General features: G+C 39.0%; 2 protein-coding genes across 6 annotated transcripts in view; one reads left to right on the top strand and one right to left on the bottom strand.

Annotated features, from left to right (window-relative positions):
- LOC124242811 (S-adenosyl-L-methionine-dependent tRNA 4-demethylwyosine synthase TYW1) overlaps nucleotides 1-18,492 on the bottom strand; it is a 213,546-nt gene extending 195,054 nt beyond the window's left edge. For 4 of the 5 annotated variants that reach the window (XM_046668117.1, XM_046668120.1, XM_046668122.1 and 1 more), the window contains exons 1-6: nucleotides 18,356-18,492; nucleotides 17,402-17,529; nucleotides 16,639-16,827; nucleotides 9,434-9,535; nucleotides 7,670-7,864; nucleotides 5,555-5,842 (exon numbers count right to left, since the gene is read on the bottom strand). In XM_046668117.1, the coding sequence (XP_046524073.1) occupies nucleotides 5,555-5,842; nucleotides 7,670-7,864; nucleotides 9,434-9,535; nucleotides 16,639-16,827; nucleotides 17,402-17,529; nucleotides 18,356-18,359 (906 nt within the window). In that variant the 5' untranslated portion in view covers nucleotides 18,360-18,492. The remainder of the gene's footprint in view (nucleotides 1-5,554; nucleotides 5,843-7,669; nucleotides 7,865-9,433; nucleotides 9,536-16,638; nucleotides 16,828-17,401; nucleotides 17,530-18,355) is intronic. The other variant, XM_046668119.1, reaches the window with a different exon arrangement.
- Nucleotides 18,493-19,221: 729 nt separating this feature from the next.
- Nucleotides 19,222-25,104, top strand: SBDS (SBDS ribosome maturation factor). Its single transcript, XM_046667331.1, has 5 exons — nucleotides 19,222-19,569; nucleotides 20,221-20,350; nucleotides 20,856-21,056; nucleotides 22,321-22,485; nucleotides 23,439-25,104. The coding sequence occupies exons 1-5, from the start codon at nucleotides 19,442-19,444 to the stop codon at nucleotides 23,565-23,567; spliced, it is 753 nt and encodes a 250-aa protein (XP_046523287.1). The 5' UTR covers nucleotides 19,222-19,441; the 3' UTR covers nucleotides 23,568-25,104.
- Nucleotides 25,105-26,693: the final 1,589 nt, after the last annotated feature.

The raw sequence follows: 26,693 nt of genomic DNA, 5'->3' as shown, positions 1-26,693 counted from the left end.
GTTAGCCTAGGACCAATCTTCCTCACACACACACACACACACACACACACACATTACTAAACAAATAAACAATTACAACCCACAGCAAACTACAAAAACAAACCTTGAAGAGGGGAAAGAATCTGATTTCCAGAGTTAACACATTACAATATTCAAAATATGCAGTTTTCAACAAAACATTATGAACCACTCAAAGAAAGAAAAAGGTATGGCCTATTCACAGGAAAAATTAACAGAAACTGCTCCTGAGAAACACAGATTTTAGATTTACCCAATAAAGACTTTAAGTCAAGTGTCTTACACATGCTCAAAGAGCTAAAGAAAACCATGGACAAAGTGCTAAAGGAAACCAAGAGAACAATGTCTCAACAAACAGAGAATGTCAACACAGAAATAGAAATTATAAAAACAAAACACAAAGAAATTCTTGAACTGAAAAGTATAACTCAACAAAAATTTCACTGGTGGCTTTCAATAGTAGATTTGATCAGGCAGAAGAATCAGCAAACATGAAGACAGATTGGTTGAAATTGTCCAGTCTGAAAAATGAACAGAGCCTAAGAGCATACATCATCATCAAGCATACAAATATACACAAAAGCGGAGTTCCAAATGGAGAGGAAAGAAATAACAAAAACAATTTGAAGAAATAATGGCTGAAAACTTCCCAAATTGATAAAAGACATGACTCTATATAGGTCGATGAAATCAATGAACTCCAAGGATAAACTCAAAGAGAACCAAACCAAGACACATTATAATCAAACTGTCAAGACAATGACAAAGAGAGAATCTTGAAAGTACCAAGACAGAGGCAACTCTTCACATACAACGGCTCCTCAATAAGATTAACAGCTGATTTGTCATCAAGAAACCAAGAGGCTGCGAGGCAGTGGAATGGCATATTTAAACCACTGTAGGGGGAAAAAACCAACTAAGAATTCTATATCCAGCAAAATCATCCTTCAGAATTGAAGGAGAACTAAAGGCTCTCTCAGACAAACAAAAACTGAGAAGTTCACTACCAGTAAACCAGCCCTAGAAGTGCTAGAGAGAGTCCTTCAAGCAGAAATGAAAAAGACATCTGACAGTGATTCAAAGCTATACAAAGAAATAAAGAACATAGGCAAAGGTAATTACACAGGTAAATACAAAAGCCAGCATTATTGTATTTTTGGTTTGTAATTCCTCTTTTTCCCCCCCATATGACTAAAAGACAAATGCACAAAACAACTAACTGTAAATCCATGTTAATGGGCACTTAATGTATAAAGCTATAATTTGTGACAAGAACAACAGAAAGAGGAAAGGATAAAGATGAATAGGAGCAAAGTTTTTGTATATTAAGGTAACATTAATTCAAATAGAGTGGTATAATTAAAGAGGTTAACTGCAATTCCCAGGGTAACTACCAAAAAATAACTTCAAATGTACAGAAACAGAAATGAGAAAAGAATCAAAACGGTACACCACAAAAAAATCCATTAAACACAAAAGGCAGTAATGGAGAAACTGAGGACCAAAAAGATGTAAGATATATAGACTGCACATTAAAATGACAGAAGTGCTTCCTTATCAGTAATTACTTTAAATGAAAATAGATTAAACTCTCCAATTAAAAGGCAGAGACAGGTGGAATAAATAAAAAAAAAAAGCAGGAACCAACTTGATGCTGTCTACAAGAGACTCACTTTAGATCCAAAGATACAAACAAGTTAAAAGTCAAATGACAGAAAAAGATATTCCATGCAAATAGCAACCAAAAATGAGTTGGGGTAGCTATACTAACAGCAGAGAAAACAGACTTTAAGTAAAAACTTGTTACAAGAGACAAAAGACATTATATATTGACAAAAGCACTAATCCATCAAGAAAATATAACAATTATAAACATACTGCACCTAACAGACATATGCACCTAACAAAACATGTGAAACAAAAACTGACAGAACTGAAGGGAGAAAAGGTTATACAACAATAGTTGGAAACTTCAATACCTTACTTTCAATAATGGAGAGAACAACTAGATAGAAGATCAATAATGAAACAGATGGCTGGAATGACACTATAAACCAATTAGACCTAACAGAGACATAAAACATTTCACCCGAAAACAGGAAATTACACATTTTTCTCAAGTGTACATAAAACATTCTCCAGGACAGACCATATGTTAGGCCACAAAACAAGTCTTAGTAAATTTAAAGATTAAAATCATCCAAAATATCTTCTCTGACCACTGTGGAATTCAATAGCATCTAAAGAAATAAAATACCTAAGAAAAAATATAACCAAGGAGGTGAAATATTTGTATTCTGAAAATCCAAAATACCACTAAAAGAAATTGCTGAAAGACCACCTAAATAAATGGGAAGATATCACAAGTTCATGGACTGGAAAACTTAGTATTGCTAAGATGACAATACTATCCAAGCAATCTACAGACTCAAAGCAACCCCTATCACAATTCCAACAATTTCTTTTGCAGAAATGGAAAAACCAATCTTCAAGTTCATATTGAATTGCAAGGCACCCCAAATAGCCAAAAGAATATTGAGAAAGAACAAAGTTGGAGGACTCACTTCCTGACTTCAAAACCTAACCACAAAGCTACAGTGTAGTACTGGCCTAAGGAGAGACACACAGATCAACGGAGTAGAACTGAGAGTCCAGAAATAAACCCACACATCTAGGGACAATGAATTCTGACAAGGATGCTAAGTTCATTCAATGGGGAAAGAACACCCACTTTGATAAATGCTGCTGGGACAACTGGATATACACGTCAAAGAATTAAACTGGACCCTTACCTCATACCATACACAAGGACCTTTACCTCACACCATACACAAAAATTAACTCAAAATGGATCAAAGATCCAAACATAAGAACTAAAACTATAAAATTCTTAGAACATAGGAGTAAATCTTCATTACCTTGGATTTAGCAATGGGTTCATATATATGACCCCAATAGCATGAGCAACAAAAGAAAATATAGCTAAGTTTGACTTCATAGAAATTAAAAACTTTAGTGTATCAAAGGACATGATCGAGAAAGTAAAAGAAAACCAGTATGAGGGGAAATATTTGCAAGTTATATACCTGAGAAGGGTCTACTATCTAGGATAAAATAAACAACTCTTACTACTCAACAACAAGAGAAACAATCCAATTTAAAAAATGGGGAAAGGACTTGAATAGACATTTCCCCAAAGAAGATATACAGATGGCAATAAACACATGAAAAGATCATTAGTCATTAAATGGAAATGCAAATCAAAACCAGAAGGAGACACCACACTCACTAGGATGTCTATAATTTAAAAATAAAGAAACAGAAAATAAGAAGTGTTGGCAAGGACGTAGAGACACTGGAACCTTGTACATGGCTGGTGGGAATGTAAAATGGTGCAGCCACTGTGGAAAACAGTTTGGTGCTTCCTCGAAAAGTTAAACATAGAATTACCACATGACTCAGTAATTCCACTCCTAGGTATATACCCAAAAGAACAGAAAAGAGTTACTCAAACAAATACTTGTCCTTGAATGTCACAGCAGCACTAATCACAACAGCCAAAAGGTGGAAACAACCAAAATTTCAATTGGTAGATAAATAAATCAACAAAATGTGGTATATCCATATAACAGAATATTATTCAGCCTCAAAAATGAATGAAGTACTGATAAATGCTACAACATGGATGAACCTCAAAAACATCATGCTAAGTGATAAAAGCCAGACACAAAAGATACATATTGTATTGTAAGATCACATATTGTAAAGATTCCATTTATATAAAATACCCAGCATAAGTAAATCTATAGAGACAGAAAGCAAACTAGAGAGCGTCAGGGGTAGGGGAAGGGAAGTAGAGTGACTGCTCAGTGGTAAGGGGTTTTCTCTTGAGGCAATGAGAAGGTATTGGAACTTGATAGAGGCAGTGATTGCACAAAACTGTGTGTGTGCTAAATACCACCGGATTGCATACTCTAAAATGGTTAATTTTATGTTATATGAATTTTACCTCAATTAAGAAAAGGTTTAAAAACACGTTAAGAGCCAAGTGGAGGGAAGATAAGGGAATGTAAGCGAAAAGACTGGCTACAAAAGAGAAGAGAAAAATTAAACTAGCTGAAAAATAGAACAAAGTAAAGATTTATTTTTTGTTTGCCTTTTTGGGTTTGTTTAAACACAGGTGATTCCAGATCACGTTTATATATGTGTGGGAATAATCTAGTAGAGAGGGAAAGATTAACAATGCAGGAGAGAGGCAATAAACAAAGGAAAAAAAGTCCCTGATTCCAGAGCATGCAGATCCAGAGAGTGGTCTTTTGACCTGAAAATGAGAGAAGACACTTGGTCTTCTGTGACAGAAAAGATGAAAATATGTAGATAGGGTGAGGGGACTAACACAGCTCTCCTCTGAGAGCTGGAGGAAGGGGTAGGGAAAAAAAGAATATGAAATATCATCTTGGAGAGTGAGAAAGGGAACTTAGGAGAGAATGCTGGCGATTGTTGGGTAGGTCTGAGGGCATACAGGCTCAAGCCAGTGGCCATGAATCTGTGGTCAAGCAGCAAGCAGCAGGCAAGGGGGAAGGCAGATAGCAGGTTTCACCCTGGTTAGGGATTTAGCTAATTGGATTAGAAAGGAAGTGAAAGGCAGGGCAACTGAATATGTTTATAAAAGAATGAGTATAAAATCTAAACTGGGTAAGGAAAGAAGAGAAGTAAGCAGTTTTCTCTATCCAATGAAAAAGGTATGGGATCTAAAGAATTTGAAAGTAGGAGCACCAGAAAGAGGTCAGAATTTGGGTCAAAGGAACATGAAATTTCAGAGGTGATCATGGAAGTGAGAGGCCAAGGTCAGTGAAGAAAATGGTTGCTGGAGGTGTAAAGGCCAGGAGACTGGCAGGCCAGGGTGCTGGATAAGTCATCTACACGGATGACTCAGCCACAAAGAGTAATGACAGGAACAAAGGTAGACACACAATGAGTGAGCAGACAAAGCTGTTTCTAAATGACTCAAGTGACCAGGTGGCCAAAAGAACAACTATGAAGACGGCAGAGATGATGTGGCCTGATGACATGAGTTTCAAAGGAACTGGGGTATCTGAAGAAGGAACAAAGAGAAATGTTTGGAATGTGAGAGATGAAAGACATGAATCCAGGATGACTTGCGGCCTTCGAGTTTAAGTGATCATGGAGTCATTAAAGAAGGTAGGTCACGAGGAATAAGTGGTTTGGGGATAAAAAGACAGGAGTTCAGCCTGGGACATATTTAACTTCTCGGGGCCTCTGTTTCCTAACTTGCAAACTGGTAGAAATCTACATGACTCTAGCAATGCAAGGATTCAAGAAGAGATATAGAAAAACATCCAGCACAACATGGCTTAACTCCTAAGACCACCCTCTCTCTAAAACACCACTACACGAGTTTCAGATCTTCCTTCTAACCAGAAGCCAATGAAAGAGTTTCTCATGGCAGAGGTAAGGCTCAGCATCTCCAAACACAGGAAGAGAGCAACGAGACATGGACACATAGGCTTCATACCTCAGTGTCTCTCTGATGCAATCCATCTTGGGCGGGAGACCCCGGCTCCATTTCCTCTGAGCCATGCTGACTAGATTTGCATCTGCCTTTCTTGCAGTTGCCACCACAGGACTTTTTCTCTCCCTTAGAAAGCGCCCGTAGCCTCGAGATGAACTTGGTCTTCCAAGCTCTAAAGTCACCTTCAATGCTGCCATGTTTGCTTTTAACCACATTGCAGTCGCCCTCCCCTCGAGTCATCACACGGTGAGCACCAAGCATCCAGAGCCACTTATCAACATTCTTGCCAATCTACAAGAAAAAGAGATAGGTGAGCTAAAAACACAATCCTCTAAATCAGAGGTTTATAGACTGCTCTGCAAAAGCCCACAGTTCCTCTGGGGCCCCAGTTGCAGGCTGAGGCTGAGGAAGAGAGAGCTGCTCAGCACTAAGGATTTTGAGCCTTTGGCTCAGCCTTGACCCAGAAGGGCTGCAGTTTACATATATTCCGATTTTTGGTATAAGACTTTTTTTAAGTAAAGGGACAGACAAACCCTTTTATTAAACTAAGGATTAATACCTAAAAAAGAATTTGAAAACTACTATTCTAAATCGTAGTCAGAATAAAACAACTCATTAGCAAAATAATTTGTTCCAAGATGTAACAAAGCCTATGGGGCCAAAGCCCAGCTAATAACAAAGCCCATCTGGCAAGACTGGTGATTTCATAAAGTCGGAAATTAATCTTACTGCAAGATGACACGATGAAGCTGAGGCACAGGGGTTATCAAGAATCACAGTTAAGAGTTCAAAAACAGGCTTTCTCAGTGGCAAGACATTAAACAAAATATTTACATATCTGAATTTTACCATTTCTTATCTAATTCCTTTGAAAATATGGGGGAAAATATACATCTTGATACAACAACTGAATGAAAACCAGTTTAAAGAAAGATCTCCACTTTGACCTGTGCTCACATTCTACCAAAGACCGGTGAGCCAGGCTAGGCCTATAACTGAGGAGAAGGACACACACAAAAGTTCTGGTAACTTTCCAGAACCACTAAGAAATGGAGAGGCTCTGTATTTTTACTTTTTAAAGTATAGAGAACTAAATGCAAAAGAAAAGGAGCCAAGTTAATTTCATTAAAAAAAAAGTTCCAGGAAAACAAAACAATGTTTTACTACATAAAGGGCAGTGAATGTTTTTCCTCTACTTCCCTTTAGAAGTTAATGATTAAAAGACAATGAGTTCAGGGGCTGGCCCGTGGCCGAGTGCTTAAGTTCGCGAGCTCTGCTGCAGGCGGCCCAGTGTTTCGTTGGTTCGAATCCTGGGCACGGACATGGCACAGCTCATCAAACCACGCTGAGGCAGCGTCCCACATGCTACAACCAGAAGGACCCACAACAAAGAATATACAACTATGTACTGGGGGGCTTTGGGGAGAAAAAGGAAAAAATAAAATCTTTAAAAAAAAAGTAAAAAAAGACAATGAGTTCAACTGTATTAGAGTTAGCTTGGGCAGTAAAGGCTGTTCAAGAACAGAAGGGGCAGTTGACAAAGTCCAAAGAGTAAGTGATTTTCCATCCATAAGGTCCTGCTTAGGGACAGGAGGCTGGACTTGACGGCCATAAGTGAAGGCCGCTAAGATGCTAGACAATAGGAGGCATATTCATTCACTTGACTCGATAAAAATTTACTGAGAGCCTACTAAACAGGAAGCTTCGATATATACATGTAGCAATTCCCAGCTATAAAGAACAACACACTAAGTTTATTATTAAATACCAAAGTTTGTGGATTATTATGCACATATATGTGTATGTGTGTGTGAATATTTTCCTAATTAAAAGAGAATTTAAGGGCCAGCCCTGTGGCCAAGTTGTTAAGTTTGTGCACTCTGCTTCAGCGGCCCAGGGTTTCGCCAGTTCGGATCCTGGGCACGGACATGGCACTGCTCATCAAGCCATGCTGAGGTGGCATCCCACATGCCACAACTAGAAGGACTCACAACTAAAAATATACAACTATGTACTGGGGGGCTTTGGGAAGAAAAAAGAAAAAAAATTTTTTTAAATCTAAAAAAGAAAAAAGAGAATTTAGCCCTATAATTCAACATATACCTACCTTGTACCTACCTTGTTGAAGTGGCTTGCATAGGCAGAATTTCCCAGGCCAAACACCGTGTATCTCATACCCTTCAGGTAAGTTTGGCCAAATCGAAAATCGATGGATGCTTCTTCCAACCATTTGCAGAACCACTCTGCACTCTCAGTTGGTCGACCATCAGTATATGTAGCAACCAGGAAGGCGCAAACACTTTTACTAGTAACCTAACCAAGAAAGTAATTACCTCAGAAGAATATTCAATATATAAGTTATCTCAATGAAGAAAGTCCTATTTTAAAATGCCAACATTCATATCACAACTAATCTCTAAGGACAAAAGGTGCTTTCAGAAACTACTCATTTTCGAAAGTGAAGAAAACACAGCACCGACACCCTGCACACGGGAGAACACCCAGTGCCTTGTTTCTGCCAATATACCTCCTGCTGCCCTTCACCACAGACTCCATTCTATTTCTCAGACTATAAATTCCTATCATCTCCAATTTGTCATACTGAAAACAAAATCCAAATCAGTCAGGAAAAATAAAGATCTCTAAAAAATTACTTGAAAAATTAAAACAATAAAACTTTTTAAACGTAAAGTAACTTAACACTTAGCACCATCATCTATACAAAGGAAAAAATACATCTTTAGCCCTGCCACAGTATTTCATCTGCTTGAACATATCTTAACAGTTCCAAGTCATGAGGTAAGTTATAAGTAATCCTTTACTAACAATTAAATACCAAAGCTAATAATTTTTCACAAAAAATTTAGGGCATATTCTAGCTCATTCATGTGCACTCCAATGTTTTCTTAGGGGAGAAAGAAATGGACAGAGTCACAGCTAGAAGTTTATCTACTAAGAAGGGGCTGGCAAACTACAGCCCATAGGCCCAATCCAGCTTGCTGCCTATTTCTGTAAATAAAGTTTTACTGGAACACGGCCACACTCATTTGTTACACATTGTCTATGGCTCTTTCGTGCCTCAAAGGCAGAACTGAGTAGCTGCACAGCCCACAAAGCTGAAGATATTTACTATCTGGCTCTTTATAGGAAAAGTTCGTCGAGCCATGCTCTAAGTGCTTCTCCAACTTCAGCTGCTTCAGAATCACCTGGAGCACTTGCCAAAATACAGTCCTATGTCCGGACTTTGATGCAGCAGGGCTGGGCTAGAACCTGAAAATCTGCATTTCTGATAAGTTCCGAGATGTTGGTACTGCTGGTTCAAGGAACAAGCTTTGAGAACCACTGTTGTAAGGCTAACTTCCCTAACTGGCTATGACTAGAGGAGAGGGAGCAGTTTTTAGGTGAAGAAATTAAACCTTCATAGACATTAAGTAACACATGGAGGTCACATAGCTATTAAGAGATTTCTCTAACTCCAAAATTCATACTCCTTCTGCTACCCAAGTGGCTCCGGACCTTTCGGTAGGCTTACACATGGTTCATATGCTCGGCACACTGCCATCAATAACAACCATCTCTTGATTAGGAGATTCATAGCAGGAAGGAGGAGGGAACTTCAAACCACCCAATCTTTCCCACTCTTACCCCTACCCCAGGAGAGCCTAACACTCCAGAGGGACAGGACTCACACCACTTTAGACACCTCTTTACACATCAGTGTACCATACATTCAACACCTCTGATTGACAGTGAAAACTCAACCAACGGAAATCTCTTAGTATGAAAATTAAATTTATTCTGAACATTCTATTTATCCCAGAACATAAGAGATCAATTAAATCTGAGAGTTTTTATTGAAGAAAAAATAAGATAACTACCAACCTCTTCTACTAGATGATCATCTGGATCATATTCTTTCAGATTAATAATTGCCACAGGCAGACCTAGGCAGGTAACTGCTTCAGCAAGAATTGTTGCAAATCCCTAATAGGAAAAAAAAAATAAAGCATTCAGTAAGCTAAATAAGTAAAGCACCATCTTCATTTACCCCATTAGCAAGGGAATGAGGCATTTATCATGAAAAACTTTTCTGGTGACCAACATTTATCATCATAAACACAAATACTATTCTCACTTCTACCATTTTCTCAAGCATATTTATAGAGATCAGTCATTCAATGGTGGTGTTCTCACTCTCTAAGTACACATATGGGACTAAATCTAAATTGGCTTTTTGACATTCCAGCTGCTTTGTCCCATTAAAACAAACACACAGATGTACAAAAAGAAATACTGAAGAGTGAATGGGAAATATGAGAAATGTTCACACATTTCTGGAAGACAGAAAGCAAATAGGAGCAGGGTGACTGATAAATGAAAGCCTTATGAGAGAGTTCATATGTTTGACAGAACCCCAGAGAGGCTCTGGGCTCAGAGTCAGCCACTGTAGCAGAAATGGGAGGGAACCGCAGGGCAGAGAAGAGTCAACGAGCAGACAATTTGTACACGGGACAGGTGCTCACAGAGCCTAGGCAACATTTACCTTTTACCCCTAGCCAAAACACCTGCCAGCTCTTTTCCAAACAAGATGAACCAAATGTTTGCGGTAAACTAAAATTTTTAGCCAGATGTTGGCATCCCAGGAAAACGCCTTCCTCTTTTTTGCTTAGTAATCTAACACTTGGCTCCCTATCTGCCAAGACTAAAGCTACACCTGCCAAGCGTCTATTCCTTTACTGGTTATCTACCATGCCAGTCTCAGTTCTGGACAACATTACACAACATTGAACAAGACACACGTAGTCCCTGCCCTCAAGGAGCTTATGTTCTAACGGACAGAGAGTAAATACAGACAGACATGAGAAAAGACACAGGATATCAGATGGTGATTAGAGCTATAAAGGAAAATAAATCAGGATAAGGGGTAAGAACACAATATTGGAGGTACAAGGAGAGTTGTTATTTTACATAGGGAGGATCAGGGCAAACATGTATAATAAAAAATAAATATTTGGTCTTTGACCCCAGTTCCTAGCACAAAGCTTAAAACTCTTAGAACTTACTATCTTTGGGATATAATTGAGATGACTCATTGAGGGGGGAGGCAGCTCCACGTAACTTGAGGATTGGGGTGGGTCACAGGAAAACCAACCCTGCGATTAGAGGGTAAAAACCTTCAGCACCCTTTCTCCCTGTGGTGAGGAGGGAGGGGCTGGAGACTGAGTTCAATCAAATATGGCTGATGATTTAATCAATCATGCCTATGTAATGGAAGCTCCATAAAACCCCTAAATGATAGGGGTTAGTGAACACACTGATATGCTGAAGAGGCAGAATGCCCAGATACAGCATGGAAGCTCTGTGCCACTCCTCCCCACCAAAAGCCCTGCCCTATGCACATCTTCCATTTGTCTGCTTCTGGCTTGTAGCCTTTATAATAAACCAGTAAAGGTAAGCAAAGCAACTTCCTGAGTTCTGTGAGTCATCCTAGTGAAGTACTGAACCTAAGAAGGGGATTGTGAGAACCCTCAAATTTACAGTTGGCCAGTCAGAGGTATGGGTGGCCCCTGGGACTTGAGACTGGTGTCTGAAGTGGGGACAGTCTTGTAGACTGAGCCCTCAAACCTGTGGAGTCCGAGGAGAACCCTGGGGAGTCAGTGTCAGAGCTGGTGAATTGGTGTGGAAAAACAACAAACATTCAATGTCAGAAAACACTTCAGCAGGTCTCCAAGATGAAGATTCAAGCCAAACTTGAAGGAAATGAGAGAGCAAGCCATGAGGCTATCCCAAGCAGAGGGAACATGTAAATAAAAAGGTCCAAAGGAGGGAGCCAACTTGGCAAGGAGGTTAATAAGATTGGAGAAGTGGGGACAAAGGACATGAGATAAGAGAGAGGATGGAGCATCAGATGTGAGGGTTCCTTGGCAACTATGAGGACTCTGGCATTTACGCTTATGAATGAAGGAGTCACTGCCGGGTTTTAAGCTGAGGGGAACAAGATTTCACCTAGGTTTTCAGAGCCACTGTGGTTGCTGAGTTGAAAGTATACTGAAGTCAGGGGAGGGGCTGAGCAGTACTGAATGAAGGAGACCAACAGGGAATTGACTGCAGTAATCTAGACAAAATATGAGGGTGGTCTGGACCAGGGCAGTAACAGTGAGGGTGGTGAGAAGTGACTGGAATCTGGGTCTATTTTGAAAGCAAAACAAACAGGATTTGCTGACAGATTGGATGTGGGTTGTAAGAGAAAAGTCAAAGTATTTTTGAACTAGGCAAGTGGAAGGATGAAGCTGCCATTTACTGAAGTGGTAAAGATTATAAGTGGAAGAGGTTTAGGCAATTTTCTAATTGGGAGTTCAGTTTTGAGCATATTAATTATGAGATGCCTACTGGACATTCACATGAAGATCTAAGATAGGCAACTGGATATGAGAGTCTGGAGTTGAGAGAAATAGTTCATATTAGAAACATAAATTTAGATATCATCTAATACTGGGTTAGCAAACTAAGACCCGCAGGCCAAATCCAGCCCTCTGTTTGCTTCTGTTAAGGAAAGGTTACTGGAACAAAGTCGTGCCCATTTATTTACATATTGTCTATGGCTGCTTCCACTCTACATCAGCAGAGTTGAGTATTGCAACAAAGACCATATGGCTTGCAAAACCAAAAAGCCTAAAAAATATATATAAAACGAAATATCTGGCCCTTTCCAGAGAAAGTTTGTCAAATTCTATCTAGCAGATAGAATTTAAAGCTCCAGACAATAAGATCCCTTAGAGAATAAAATGAGCTCAGATAAAGACATGGTCTCAAGGACTGTGCCCTGGAACATTCCTACCTTTAGAGGCCAAGGAGAAGAGAATCAGCAAATGAGAGTAAGGAAGAGCAGCCTCAGCAAAGTAAGAGGAGACCACCTAGAGAACGGTCACTCAAAAGTTCAGTGAAGAAAGTACTTCAAGAAGAAAGGAGTGGTCATGCAGCTAACGGGTCAAGTAAAATGAAGACAGAGAATTAATTAGCAAGATGGAAGCCAATGGGAGCACACCTGGGCATGCAAGCCCTCTAAAACCAGAAGTAGAGAAACTGGAGATAGCAAACACAGAGAACACTTTCAGGGAGTTTCACTATAAAAAAAAAATTGGGGTGTGTCAACACAAAATAACCAAGAACCATTCTACACATAAAAGAGAGAAAGTGACCTTTACTTGAGCCAGGGTGAGGATTACAACCAGGGAAGGCAATTTCCACAAAGGAAGAAAGCAATCTGGAGAAGCATGGTTTTCAGTACAGTCTTAGAGCTTTTTAGAACAAAGAACATACATTAAACACGCCCAGGATACACATTCATCAAAGTTTCAAAGAAGTATTCAGTTGCAAATTAGCAGGTCAACATGACCCTGATGTCCAGGAAAGGGACCTTATCTTCAGGAGTACTAATACAGGCATGCATTACTGATACTGGCCTCTGTATCTTAAGAGAGCCCATTCTTTACTTTAATGTGACAGCAGACGTACAATGTATGTTTGTTGGGCCATGAGACAGGCTTCTTTACTTCAAGCCAAATCAGTTGTGAACCAGAATAGCTACTCCATCTACCTCAACATGTGAAAATCTCTTGTTAGGTGGTAGTGAGAGGGGGATGTGGGACCAAAAAGTCACAGAGCATGCCTGACCCACCTTGCACAGAGCATCCAGTGAGAATTACAGTGAGACAAAACAAGTCTGTTCACACAGTCACAGAGAAAATCCACACCACCTATCCCATCATTCTGTCCTAAATATAAACAGAAAACCATGGATCACCAAGAACATGATGAGAACAAGCAGCAGGAAAGAGAAACACTAGCAGCAGAAAAACTGAGAAAGCAGATAAATCAGGGAATAGAAAAAGGAACTCATGAAGACAGATTCTCAAATTATGAACAAGATGCTATAAAAATTGAACAAAATGGCATTTTTGCAATTAAAAACATAAGAGCCAAAATAAGACATTCAAAAACAGGTTTGGAATTGAAATCCAAGAACATAAGAATGGAAAATAAAAGTTATAAAAAGAGTGAAAGAAAAGATCTGAGACATAGAAGACCATCCAAAAAGCCCAACATTCAACTAACAGGAGTCTCAGAAAGAACAGAAAATGAAGGGAAAAAAATTTAGCCTAGAAATATTAGCAGAACTAGTGCACAGAAATCTTCAAAACAAAGATCCCAAGTGTCCAGCACAATGGTTGGAAAAAGATTCAACTTAGACACCATCGCGCTTAGTTTCCAAACATAAAGAACAAAGAAATGATTCCAAAAGCTTCCAGAAACAAAAAAACCAAGTCATCTACAAAAGTATGCAAGGACAAGCCTTCCCATCAGCAACACTACCTCCTAGAAGATAATAAAGCGATCCGTTCAAAGGTGTAAGGAAAAATACTTGAACCTAGTCTTCCATAGCCAAATATAAATCAATCAAATGTGAAAGCAGAATAAAAAAATTCAAGCAACAAAAGCAAAAACAAGTGGGACTGTATCATACTAAAAAGCTTCTATACAGCAAAGAAAATCATCAACAAAATGAAAAGGGAACCTACTGAATGGCAGAAAATATTTGCAAATCATATATCTGATAAGGAATTAACAGCCAAAATTTATAAAGAACTCATATAAGTCAACAGCAAAAAACAAATAAGCCACTTAAAAAACGGGCACAAGATCTGAAGAGACATTTTTCCAAAGAAGACATACAGATGGTCAACAGGTACAGGAACAGACGCTCTACATCTCTAATCGTCAGGGAAATGCAAACCAAAACCACAATGAGATATCACCTCACATCTGTTAAAATGGCTCTCATCAAAAAGAATAAGTGTTTGCAAGAATGTGAAGAAAAGGGAACCCTTGCGCACTGTTGGGGGGAATGCAAATTGGTGTAGCCAGTGTGGAAAACAGTTGAAGGTTCCTCAAAAAATTAAAAATAGAACTACCATATGATCCAGCAACTCCACTTCTGAGTACATATCTGAAGAAAATAAAAACACTAACTTGAAAAGATATCTGCACCTCCATGTTCACTGCAGCATTATTCACAACAGCCCAGACATGGAAGCAACCTAAGTGTCCACTGAAGAGTGAACGGATAAAGAAGATGTGTATATATTTTATATATATATATATATAAAATACACACACATGCGCATGCACACAATGGAATATTATTCAGCCATAAAAAAGGAAAGAAATCTTGCCATTTTCAACAACATGGATGGACCTTAAGCGCCTTATGCTAAGTGAAATAAGTTGGACAAAGACAAATACCCACTTATATGTGGAATCTAAAAACAACAAAAAACCCAAGCTCACAGATATAGAGAACAGATTGGGGGGAGGGCAGAGGGTGAGCAAAATGGGTGAAGGGGGTCAAAAGGTACAAACTTTCAGTTAAAAAATAAATAAGTTATGCGGATGTAACGTACAGCATGGTGATGACAGTTAACAATACTGTAGTGCATACTTGAAAGTCCCTAGGAGAGTAACTCTTAAATGTTCTCATTATAAGAAAAAAATTATTTTTGTAACTATGTAAGGTGGCACATATTAACTAGACTTACTATGGTGGCCATTTCACAATGTATACAGAAAAAAAAAAGAAAGAAATTCCAATGGCACAGCTTTAAGAAGGCAGGCCATCTAACTCATCAACTGTGATGTGGGCAACAATATCAAGTCACTGAGATTTGAGAAATGTTTGCGTTAACTGACTAATAAAGGGAATCAATAACTTTTATGTAATCTTGATAAATCTAGAAACACAGCATAAGCAAGTTAAAGAAATAACCATCAGAGGAACTAAAAATAGAAATAGTTAAAAGTTCTCTGGAGAGTACTTTTCATTACGAACCTTCCACACACCTGGATTTGTTCCATGCACCTGTATTAATTTGATCTTTTAAAAATTTTAAAAATACCATAAAGAGGGACGGCCTGGTGGCACAGCAGTTAAGTGCACACATTCCGCTTCGTCAGCCCGGGGTTCGCCAGTTCAGATCCCAGGTGCGGACATGGCACCACTTGGCACGCCATGCTGTGGCAGGCGTTCCACATATAAAGTAGAGGAAGATGGGCGTGAATGTTAGCTCACGGCAGTCTCCCTCAGCGAAAAGAGGAGGATTGGCAGCAGTTAGCTCAGAGCTAATTTTCCTCAAAAAAAAAAAGAATATATGTAAAAGATTTAAAAAAAAATACCATAAAGAGCCTCTGAATTACTCTTATGAGTAACGTAAAAGGACTTTCTTTTGGCTGCTTAGGTGCCTTTTCTGCCTTTCTTCTGGTTTCCCACCTCTGCTGCTTAAGGTTGAACTTAATAAGAAGTGACTTTCAACTATGATGTGGCACAAAGAACCCACACTGAAGTACCAAAAACCTAAAAAGTACTATTCTACAAAATATCCGCAAGGGGGCAGTAGAATCCTGTTTAGTGCTCTACAAAAATAATGGAGCTTGATTTTTTTAATTCATTTTCATGTTAGCCTTAGAATTCCTTCCTAGAAAGCACTACATAGATGTGACCTTCCTAACAAAGAAGCAAGCAGCATCTAGATACAATTAAAGAATGGAAAGCATCTTTCAGCTAAATATCTGTGGAGTATATCTGCTTTAAACAGTATTCAATGTCTACTGTCAACACTTTTAACACTATTAGAAATCAAAATGTCTCCTTAAATAGCTGTGTGAAGTTTTGAAAGTCAGGGCCCATACTGGACACTACTGCTGCCATTCTCTTTTCACTGTCCCCTACCCCTAACCCCAGAGGCGTCAATAATAGACTGAGAACTCTCTCCATTCTGCTAAAGCAAGAAGCAAGCTTCAGAACGAAGAGCCCTCACGACAGGGACCATCAGATACCACCAAGTAGCTGGAATTGGGCACAAGAGATAAAACCCACCCACCATCCCAGAAAGGAAAAATGTATGATGGAAAAGGGAAAAAAAGACGACTAAAGAAGATCAGAAGACCAATTCAGTTCACTACTAAAGGATGCTCCTAGGGATTTTCTGAAAACATCAGTAAACCCAAGAAAAAGCATCATATAAAGTTCCTACCTTTGCTGTACCAGTCTGGGAACCATAGAAAATCTTCACTCCAGACACAAAGACTTCCTTCTCTTGAAGAGAGATATAACCATTTGTCACCAAATCCCGAGTTGCTTTTGAAAGAGATTTCTCCTGTGAGGTCTTGTCCTTGAGGATAGACGATTGCACAAAATCCATCAAATTTGAATCTTTTCCCAGCTTTGGGAGAGATGAAACTTAGCAAAGTCACTGACCCATTTTATTATTCTCTTAATCTCTCTGGTTGTTCTCCTCAAACATTCACCCCTTGGTATATATAATTAGGTCTTTTAAAGGCAGAACTCACATTTCTTAAGACTATAATGATTCTCATTCCCTCCAGGATAAAACAATACATACTTTCACCCATAATGTGTCTTAGCGGAATAAGAGAAGGAACCTATTTTCTGATTCTTAATTAGTGGAAAGAAAAGAGACGACTACTACGACTTAAAGGTGCTAAACAGATTTTTTTAATGAAAGTTTAATTTCATTACAAATCTTCCGCTATCTTAAGAATGAGACACTCACAGCCCACCAAAGAAACGGTAAATAACTTAGTTCATAATAACTTATTCTCTAAAAACTGAGAAGAAATTTTTTTAGGCATTACAAAAAAACTAAAAAACATGAGTGACTTAAAGTTCTTTTTAGCTTTTCTGTATTTTCCTGAAACTCTCAGAAAATCTGTACTATGAATTCTCTATAAAATCTGATGTCTAAATACTCTCCTATAAAAAATAACTCCACTTACCTGCTTCCTGATGACAATCTGGAAACAAATCCAAAGGCTGATGCCAAAGGCAAAGCCCCAATATATGTAAAACCTGTGTATCCACAATGATATTAAAGGTGAGAAGTCCCATGTATCCAAAGAAGGATCTAAATTTAAAATGATACATAAACGTAACTTAAAGCTACATATACAAAGACATCCATCTCTATTTTAAGAATTTTTTTTAAAAAACCTTCATATTCAACAACTGGGAGAAAAAAATCTATCAATAATCAACTCTAATAAAAATAACACACTATGTGGTAACGTGATAAAACTATCATAATGACTATGCTAACTCAAAAATAAAAAAGAATATAAAATTGTAACTTCATTTCGATACAGCATTTGGAAGGAAGAGAGGGGAATAAAGTCAAAACACTTTATATGGAATTAGGAGTTAATTTTGCTCTGTTATGCTTGCTCCATAAGAAAAGCTTTAAAAAGTACTTAAAAGTATTCCCTTTTCTCTAATTTTATTTTTAAAGACTTATGGCTACTTGTAAAGGGTTCTCAAATAATTGACCTCATGCCCCATTTTTTGGAAGGACATGTTGATGGACCTGGCCTCAAATGTTGAACCTGTGCCCAATTTCAAAAGGCGAAGCGTAAAACTGGGGACTTAAAGGTGTCGCTCGACCCTAGAAAGGACCCAAAGTCCCCAACACGCGTGGATAAGGGGGGGAGGGGCAGTTCTCTCTGCCTTTTGAGGTTAGAAGCATAGTTCTACACTCACCCCGTAGCCTCAAAAGGCAAAAGCCAATCAAAAGCAGAGATCAGTCCTCCCCTGCCCCCAGCGGTATCAGTCGAGTGCTAACAAGTGCAACAACCTCTGAAGGAAGGGCCCGAGGGTCCCACTGCGCCCGGAGAGGCTCTCAGAAAAACGGTTTTCTCCCCTCCCGCCCTACGAACCTTGCCCGCCGGGGCCCTTACCCATTCTCCTCAGAGCCCGTGCCCGGAGCCCGACAGGAGACTAGGACCGCAGGCCTGAAAAACCTGGCGGCCTGCGCAGGTTTACCGCCTCGCGGATTCACCCGTAAACCCACGCAAAGCGGAGCAGGAGGCAGCCATGCCACTCGCAGGCCCGTCCCGATTGGCTCAGAGGAGGAAGGAGGCGGGCCCAGAGGGAAGCACTGCCAGAGCTCCGGGCGAGGACGCCTGAGCGCTCCCGGTCGCGCTCGGATTGGCTCAGAGGAGGAAGGGGCGGGGCCATCAGGACAGGCATGGTAGCGGGGTAAAAAGGGAAAAGAGGCGGGCTGTAAAAGAAACTAAGGGCGTCATCAACCACGTGCAACCTGTCAGCCCTTTTGGATGTCTGTTGAAACACACCGATTGTAAAAAGGCATTATGTAGGGGAAATTTGATTATGGATTGGCTATTAGATGATATTAAGGGATTATGGTTCATCATGTTGGGTGTATCTGTTAGGAGTACAGACTGGAGTATTTCAAGCTAAAACCTTATGATTTGCTTTAAAATAACAAAAAAATGAGGGAGAATGAAACAAGAATGGCGGAATGTTAATTATTGAGTTGGGGTGGTAGGTACATGAGCGTTCGCTACACTTTTTTTTCTACGTCTTGTGTTAATAATTTTCCAGAATAAAAGTGGGTGTAGCCCTTAACGCCTCGGAACTATGGGGCGCCGGCGCTGTGTTTCCACCGGGTCAGCAAAGATCAACTCAGTCAATCACGGCTCTCTAGCTCATTGGTCAAAGTAAATTACGTCAGGAAGAGCGCCTCCGTTCTCGGCGCGGAACGATGTCGTAAAAACCACAATGCGCAGGCGTTGTTGCTCACTTTTCGTCTCCCGGTTTTCGCAATACCTGACGCCTGCGCAATAACTTAATTGAGTGTTGTGGCGGCCGGCCGCGGGCCGAGTTAGTCGCAGGGCCGGGCGTTCTGCAGACGTTGCCGTGCCGCGCGCCGCCGGGTCGTTACAGCGAAGCGCAGGCGGCCCCCAGGCCGGGGGCGCGGGTCTACCTTGGTTCGCCCGACCCAAGATCTGTGAGCAGCCACGATGTCGATCTTCACCCCCACCAACCAGATCCGCCTAACCAATGTGGCCGTGGTGCGGATGAAGCGCGCCGGGAAGCGCTTCGAAATCGCCTGCTACAAAAACAAGGTCGTCGGCTGGCGGAGCGGCGTGTGAGTGACCCTCTTGGCCCTGGCCGGAGCTGGTAGCCTCCGAGGTGGCCTACCTCGGGTCGTCGAATCAGTGGGTCTGGCTGAGGTCTTGTATGGGAAGGAAATGGAAAATTTATTCTTGCTATGTGCGTGAGGTGTCACTGTCCTTCCCGAGCTTAGCGCCTAAACCAAACGTTCATCTTTCGTTTAGTTGGTTTGGGATTTGGTTTTTCTTTGTTGGTATCATAAAAGTTACAGCCCAGAAACCCCCATATTCAGTCGTTTTGACAGAATACTGATAAAGGCAAAGGGCCTAGTCTTCCAAATACTTCCATAGAGTACGTTGGATGTCACAAATCTTAGCCCAGTTAGTTTCCGCAAAGTGCGTAGTGTCTTCACTGCTGCCCTCTAGAGATCAGTATTCCGTGGCAGCAGCCCGACCACACCCCCGCCCCGCGTTTCATGCATACTCCCACGAGGTTTTCCTCAAGTGAGGAAATACGAATACAAATTTGGTTCTGAGTTTTGAAAATGTTCCCTCAGCACTGAGGGTCATTTAGAAGTATTTGTTGTTTCTTACTATTTACTATGTTGCCATCTTGTATTTAAATATGAATGAATTTCCAACTTTCAAGTGTATTCACTTAGCATCTTTTTTCCTGCCCTCCCAAGGGAAAAAGACCTTGATGAAGTTTTACAGACCCACTCAGTGTTTGTAAATGTTTCTAAAGGCCAAGTTGCAAAGAAAGAAGATCTCATCAGTGCATTTGGAACAGACGACCAGACTGAAATCTGTAAGCAGGTGGGTTGCAACAGCCACAGGATAATTGACCCTAATATCCATTTGTAGTGTAAGTATTTATATGTATGTCAAACTTTAAAACATTACTTTTTGGAGTGAACCATTACCACCGAATAATTTGACGTGCATATCACTTTTTAATAATTCAGGACATGCATATTTTTTTCCAGAGACTTCAGAACTTAAATTTTCTGCTAAATTGCCTTATTTTGTCCATTTATATATCTTTAATGTAATATACCTGAAAATAGAATTCCTTTCTAAGTATTTCATCATTTACACCCTTTGCTAAGATTGCTTTTTCCCCCTCCCTAAATGAGCGAAATCTTGGAGCACAAGATAATCCAGTGCATTCTTTAGACAAAGCTCAAATCATTATCTGCATATCAGTAGCTGGAGAGGATGGAATTTAATTTTCTTCTCAGTTATTAATTCTTGTGGTTCGTTAACAAATAATGTGTAATAAAAACATTGCTGTCTTAAATTTGTTGGGTTTTTTTTTCAGATTTTGACTAAAGGAGAGGTTCAAGTATCAGATAAAGAACGACACACACAGCTGGAGCAGATGTTTAGGGACATTGCAACTATTGTAGCTGACAAATGTGTAAACCCTGAAACAAAGAGACCATACACAGTTATCCTTATTGAGAGAGCTATGAAGGACATCCACTATTCAGTCAAAACCAACAAGAGTACAAAACAGCAGGTGAGTGGTCCTTAATGTCATCAGAAAGTATCCATGAAAATCAGTTTTCTCTGAAGAAAGCATTACAGTAGTCGGTCTGTAATAATGAAATGATACTGCTTGGAAGCAAATGGGTAGGAAGTTTTGGAGAGAAGGGAGGGAGAGGATGGGGGTTGTAGAAAGGAGTAATGGGATTTTTTTAACTAAACACAAATATGCTAGGACTCTGATCTTCCTATCTAAATCAAACCTTTAAAGATAAAACTTGGATTTTTAATTTTAATTCCAATTTTCAGATTTTTTTATTTATACATAATTCACATACCATAAAAGTCCCCCTTTTAAAGTGTACAGTTGGGTAGCATATTGAAAGGTTTTGCAACCTTCCCTACTACCTAATTTGAGAACATTTTCATCAATGCAAAAAGAAACGCTGTACCCATTAGCAATCACTGCTCATTCTCCATTCTGACAAGTCCTTGGCAACCACAAATTTGCTTTCTGTTTCTATGCACTTGTCTATTCTGGACATTTATATAAACGGAATGACACAATATGTGGCCCTTCCAAGGATCCATGTTGTGGCTTGTGTTTGTACTTCATGACTTTTAGGACTGAGTGATATCCCATTGTACATATGTTTCCATTTCTTTATACCCAGGAATGGAATTGCTAGGTCATATAGTAACTGTGTTTAACCTTTTGAGGAACTGCCAAACCATTTTCCAGAACAGCTGCACCGTTTGACATTCCCACAGTCAGTGTACGAGGATTCAGTGTTTCCACCTCCTCGACGATATTTATTGTCCACCTTTTTGATTATAGCCATCCTGGGGGTATCATTCTGGTTTTGATTTGCATTTCCCTAAAGACTAGTGATTTGAACATATTTTCTTGTGCTTATTGACCTTTTGTCTTTGGAGAAATCACTTTTCAGATCCTTTGACTATTTTTTAATTGACTATTTTTCTCTTCATTATTGAGTTGTAAGAGTTCTTTAGATATTCTGGGTACTACTGCCTTATCAAATGTGTGATTTGCCAATATTTTCTCCTATTTTAGGAGTTGGCTTTTCACTTTCTTGATAGTTTTTTGAAGCACAAAAATTTATAATTGAAGTCCTGTTTATCTATTTTTTCTGTGGTGGTTTATGTTCTTTGTGTCATATCTAAGAAACCATTGCCTAATCCAGCTAGATGGAAACTGCTTTGTTTTGAATATTTTAGGAGATAAGTCAGCAGAAGAAGCAAAGACATCCTAAATGTTTGCAATTTTGTTTTGATAGGCTTTGGAAGTGATAAAGCAATTAAAGGAGAAAATGAAGATAGAACGTGCTCACATGAGACTTCGGTTCATTCTTCCAGTGAATGAAGGGAAAAAACTGAAAGAAAAGCTCAAGCCATTGATCAAGGTTATAGAAAGTGAAGACTACAGTCAACAGTTAGAAATTGTAAGGTTTAATATTTTTATTTCTTTGCTTCCTTGTTACCGAAATAGTTTATTCTCTAGTCATAAATGTGTAATAAACATTTAGAGGATATGAACAGTAAAACGTATCCAGAAACATCTCACCTGGAATTAGGTAAAAATGTTAAGTCTGAGTAGTAGAACTAAATTGTAGTCAGGCACACTTAGAATTTTTGTTTCTTTGTTTTTTATTTAAATTATTCATGGTAAAATTATGTTGGTTGTGCTTGTTTTAGATGAGAGAATATATTTTACAGTGAGTCCTCTATTATGGGGAAATTAGAAATGGGACTAAAAGTTTGTCAGTCTCGTTTACCACAGAACATTTTAAAGAAGCAGCAAAAGTATTGTGTCTTTGGCTCCTCACCCCACAGCTTCAGACATAGTATAAATTCAGCTGTCTGCAAATTCCTGTCTTGTCTTTGAGGCTTCATAGCTTCTTAAATAAATGAGCTCTGGAGGATTGTTGAACTTTCCACTCTAGATGTGAAACAACACATCTGACAGTTTTTGAAGTTCTAAAATTGTTTCAAAACTTTACCCATAGTTTCTGGATAGGCCTTCAAATTTTTTTCTTTCAAATGTGGATAAAAAGAGGTGATTTCATTGAACTATAAGTTTTAATGCTAAATTTTAGTATGAAAAAGACCATAGTTTTGTAGTTCAGCCACTTCATTTTACAGCTGAGGAATCTGAATAAGTCCTCAAACAGGGAGGTTAATTCCTGTAACAGGAGCCTTCATGCATAATTAAGAACAGAGGCTGGACTAGGACTAGTCTCCTGCCTGTGCGTGGTCTTCTCTCTTGCACTGCAGAACTGTGGTAGTAGAGATATCTAGAAAGTGTCGTGTGTTTGTCTTAGAGGAAGTTAAAGCTGTGTTCATGCTGTTGTATTGCTCATCTTCATGTGGTAAAGAGCTGTGTTAAATGTTTCAGGTGTGTCTCATTGACCCGGGCTGCTTCAGAGAAATTGATGAGCTAATAAAAAAGGAAACAAAAGGCAAAGGGTCTTTGGAAGTACTCAATTTGAAAGATGTGGAAGAAGGAGATGAGAAATTTGAATGATATTCATCAGTCTCTTCAGCTATAAAACACTAAAGCATTTTCATTTCCCAGTTTTGTTTACTCTCTGGTCTGCCAAATACTTGCTCAAACTTTGATGTTTTCCATCTTTGTGTTAAACATATGCACAAAAAGACTTTCCTAAATAAGTGTTATAATGTGGGATTAATTTAGTTTTAATTATAAAGTGGGGTTTTAGGCAAAAATGAAAAATCCAAGATACAAAGTCCAGAGTAGCATTTTGTTGCTGTCTCAGGCCTTTGTAGCTTTCCACCATAAAAGTTATTAGATGCAACTCTTGTGGATAAAAACTTAAATTTTGTACAATAAGATATTCATGTCTGCATGACAATATGGGAGTATTTGGTGAAAAAGAAAGCATATAACAGCTTATTTCTACTTAATGAAATGTGTGTTTAGGGGTACTTATCATGGCCTAACATAAAGCTTGGATGATGACTTCCTGATTTTCTGAAAAACAGATGATGGCTGTGCAGGACTTAAATAATATCCATTGAACGTGCTGCCATAACCTAGATGATTATTGGTAAAAATAGTCACTTACTTCTAATTCTTAAAGTTTATAGTATATATTAATATAGCTGAAATTATATGTAACCAATAAAACCACTCTTTATTTTTATTAAAGTATGGCTTGTGTTTCTAGACAGCTTCCTAACTCCCTTTCTTGTCTCTGCCTCTTGTCTGGTAGGGTTGGAGACTTCTTAGCAGGATTAAATAAGTCATTATGAGGAGAACCTAGAACAGGGCCTGTTCTGATAAACACCTGATAAATCTTCGTGATTTGGGATGTAATCGAACTTAATTATTTTAGTATGTAAATACTTACTTGGACAACATGTGAGTTTTTTAAAATCTTAACCTCAAAAGAGATATTCTAGAATATAAATTAGGGTTTCACTCAAAGTAAACATACAGATGTATTTTGTGGACAGAAGTTTTTAATTGAAAAAAGAGTTCTTAACTTGAACAGGTCCTGACTGGTTTTAAGCACGCAGAATTCACTGCTAATACAAGTTCTCAGAAAGCTCCCATTTTAAAATAACTTCAATTATGAAGTCAAAATTTTTTCTTGTAGTGTTAGAAGAAATATCCTTGTCTGATAACCTGGGAACACACACTTTGTGTTAACACTGAAATTGAACTACTGTTTTGATATAGTCCTTAAGATCACTCCCTTATTGATTCCGTTTTACTTTATGCAAGTTTGTTGTTTTATAAAGATGATCCAAACTTGAAGTCTCAGGAAATAATTTTAACCAATGTAGTTTATTTCCAGCTTAAACTTTATTTCCATCTTAAACAGTTAAAACAATGTTTCAAGTTGAAAGTCCTAATTACTAAAGATGTTCAAAAGGTGCATCTTGAATAGGAAAAGATAAACATTACGACTTTGCTTTACGTTTTCTCATTCTCATTATTCATCTCTTCTAAAAAGCTGCAACTTCAAGAAATGTCAAATGTCAATCACATGTGAGTAAACATCTGAACCTATAAAAAATAAAAAAATTTTACCTTATATTAATTTCATTACTCAAAAGTAGTTAATTTTGGTGTGCGATCATCTTCCCAGTACCCCTACTAGACGGATTATTTTTTTCAAGTAATTTTATTGGGATTATAATGGTTTGTAACGTGTAATTTCAGGTGTACACTGTTGTCAATTCCTGAATACTGGGTTGGATTGTTTTAAGGATTGATGTGTTCATTTTGCTTATTCAATGCAAGCTGTATTGTGTACTTTGGGTCAGAGTGACGTTTCAGAATTAACCCTTTTCTGTGAGCACAGCTCTTTCCTGTGAAGCTTCTCTTGTACCCATGCACAGTGATTTGCTCCAGCCTATGGACGCCCGTCCACTTTGAAGTTTTCTCATAGGCCTTGATTTCACCCTACCTTGTATTATAGGGAGCTGCCTTCGTACCTGTCTGGCGTGCTAGATTGTGAGCTCCTCCAGGCAGGAGATTAGCCATTTGTGTGCATCCCACCATGGTTTGGACCTAGTAGATTTGGAATAAATGTCTGTGGAGTAATAAACGTGCTATCTCAAATGAGGGCCCATGCCATCAGAAGTGAGGATGGGTGATGACAAATTTAACTGGCTAATGACTTTTTCATATCCATCATTAAAGCTGGAATAGAGGTTTTGTCAGCTAAGCCAGAGATTCCCACCCTTCATGCTGAACACATGCTGGTGTAGCCACTTGGTGGTTTCTGGTCTGCACAGATCCCTCAGCCCTCAGAGCATTTGTCTTTGCCTGCAAGGAGTCTCTCACGTTTGCCCCAGGGTGTCAGACACATGTCATATTCCATGGGCTGTGATGGGAGGAAATTGGGTAGCACTCATTGCTATAAGCAATAACCACACACACAATTTTAACCTGCATGCTACTATCGAGCCTACGTAATGAAGTCCCTATGATTTTGGTAGCAGTGACACTCCTTATTACCTTTATAGTTTTTTGTCTGCCTGCTCTTAGATTACTGAAATTCAAGGTACTGATTATTTGAAAATATTTTTCTGCTGCTGTAAGATGGAGGTGGTTGTGGATACATAGTTTGCCACTAACATCATTTAATGGCTGAGATGATGAAGGCCATTGATTTTCATCACATGTATATATCCATGTTGGTACTTAGAACATAAGGGTCTAAATGTAATTTTACAGCACCAATTCTGAGATTAAGGATAATCCTGACCTGAATCTTTATCAGCTTGACCAATCCAACTTCTGCTCAGGAACAGTTTCGCAAAACTGAGCACACTTGGTTGAATTGCCCAGGGCTCCTTCCAAACACCCCCAGAAGAGTCATCCATTTCACCAATTCCTAGTTGAGTTTCTACAGATTTTCAGTTGGCAGAGAATGGAGGTAAATTGAAGACAGCAGAGTCATTTTTACTGCAGAAAGGAGTAGATGTGTCTCCTACACTCAATACCATTCACATCTCAGGAGATTTTTCTATTTGGCGAGCCACTTGACTCCCAGAAGACTCATGGGTGGCACTTTTCCTGTGGTGGACAAGCATAGCTGATATGCTTTACAAGGGAAAAGAGCCACAGGCTTATTTCTTACTATCAGGCAGAGAGAATAGATCAAGACTAGGAATC

Source organism: Equus quagga, chromosome 7 (assembly GCF_021613505.1).
Source record: "Equus quagga isolate Etosha38 chromosome 7, UCLA_HA_Equagga_1.0, whole genome shotgun sequence".
NCBI classification, from domain to species: domain Eukaryota; kingdom Metazoa; phylum Chordata; class Mammalia; order Perissodactyla; family Equidae; genus Equus; species Equus quagga.
The sequence above is the reverse complement of the archived record's forward strand: the minus strand, read 5'-3'. Positions and strand labels throughout refer to the sequence as shown.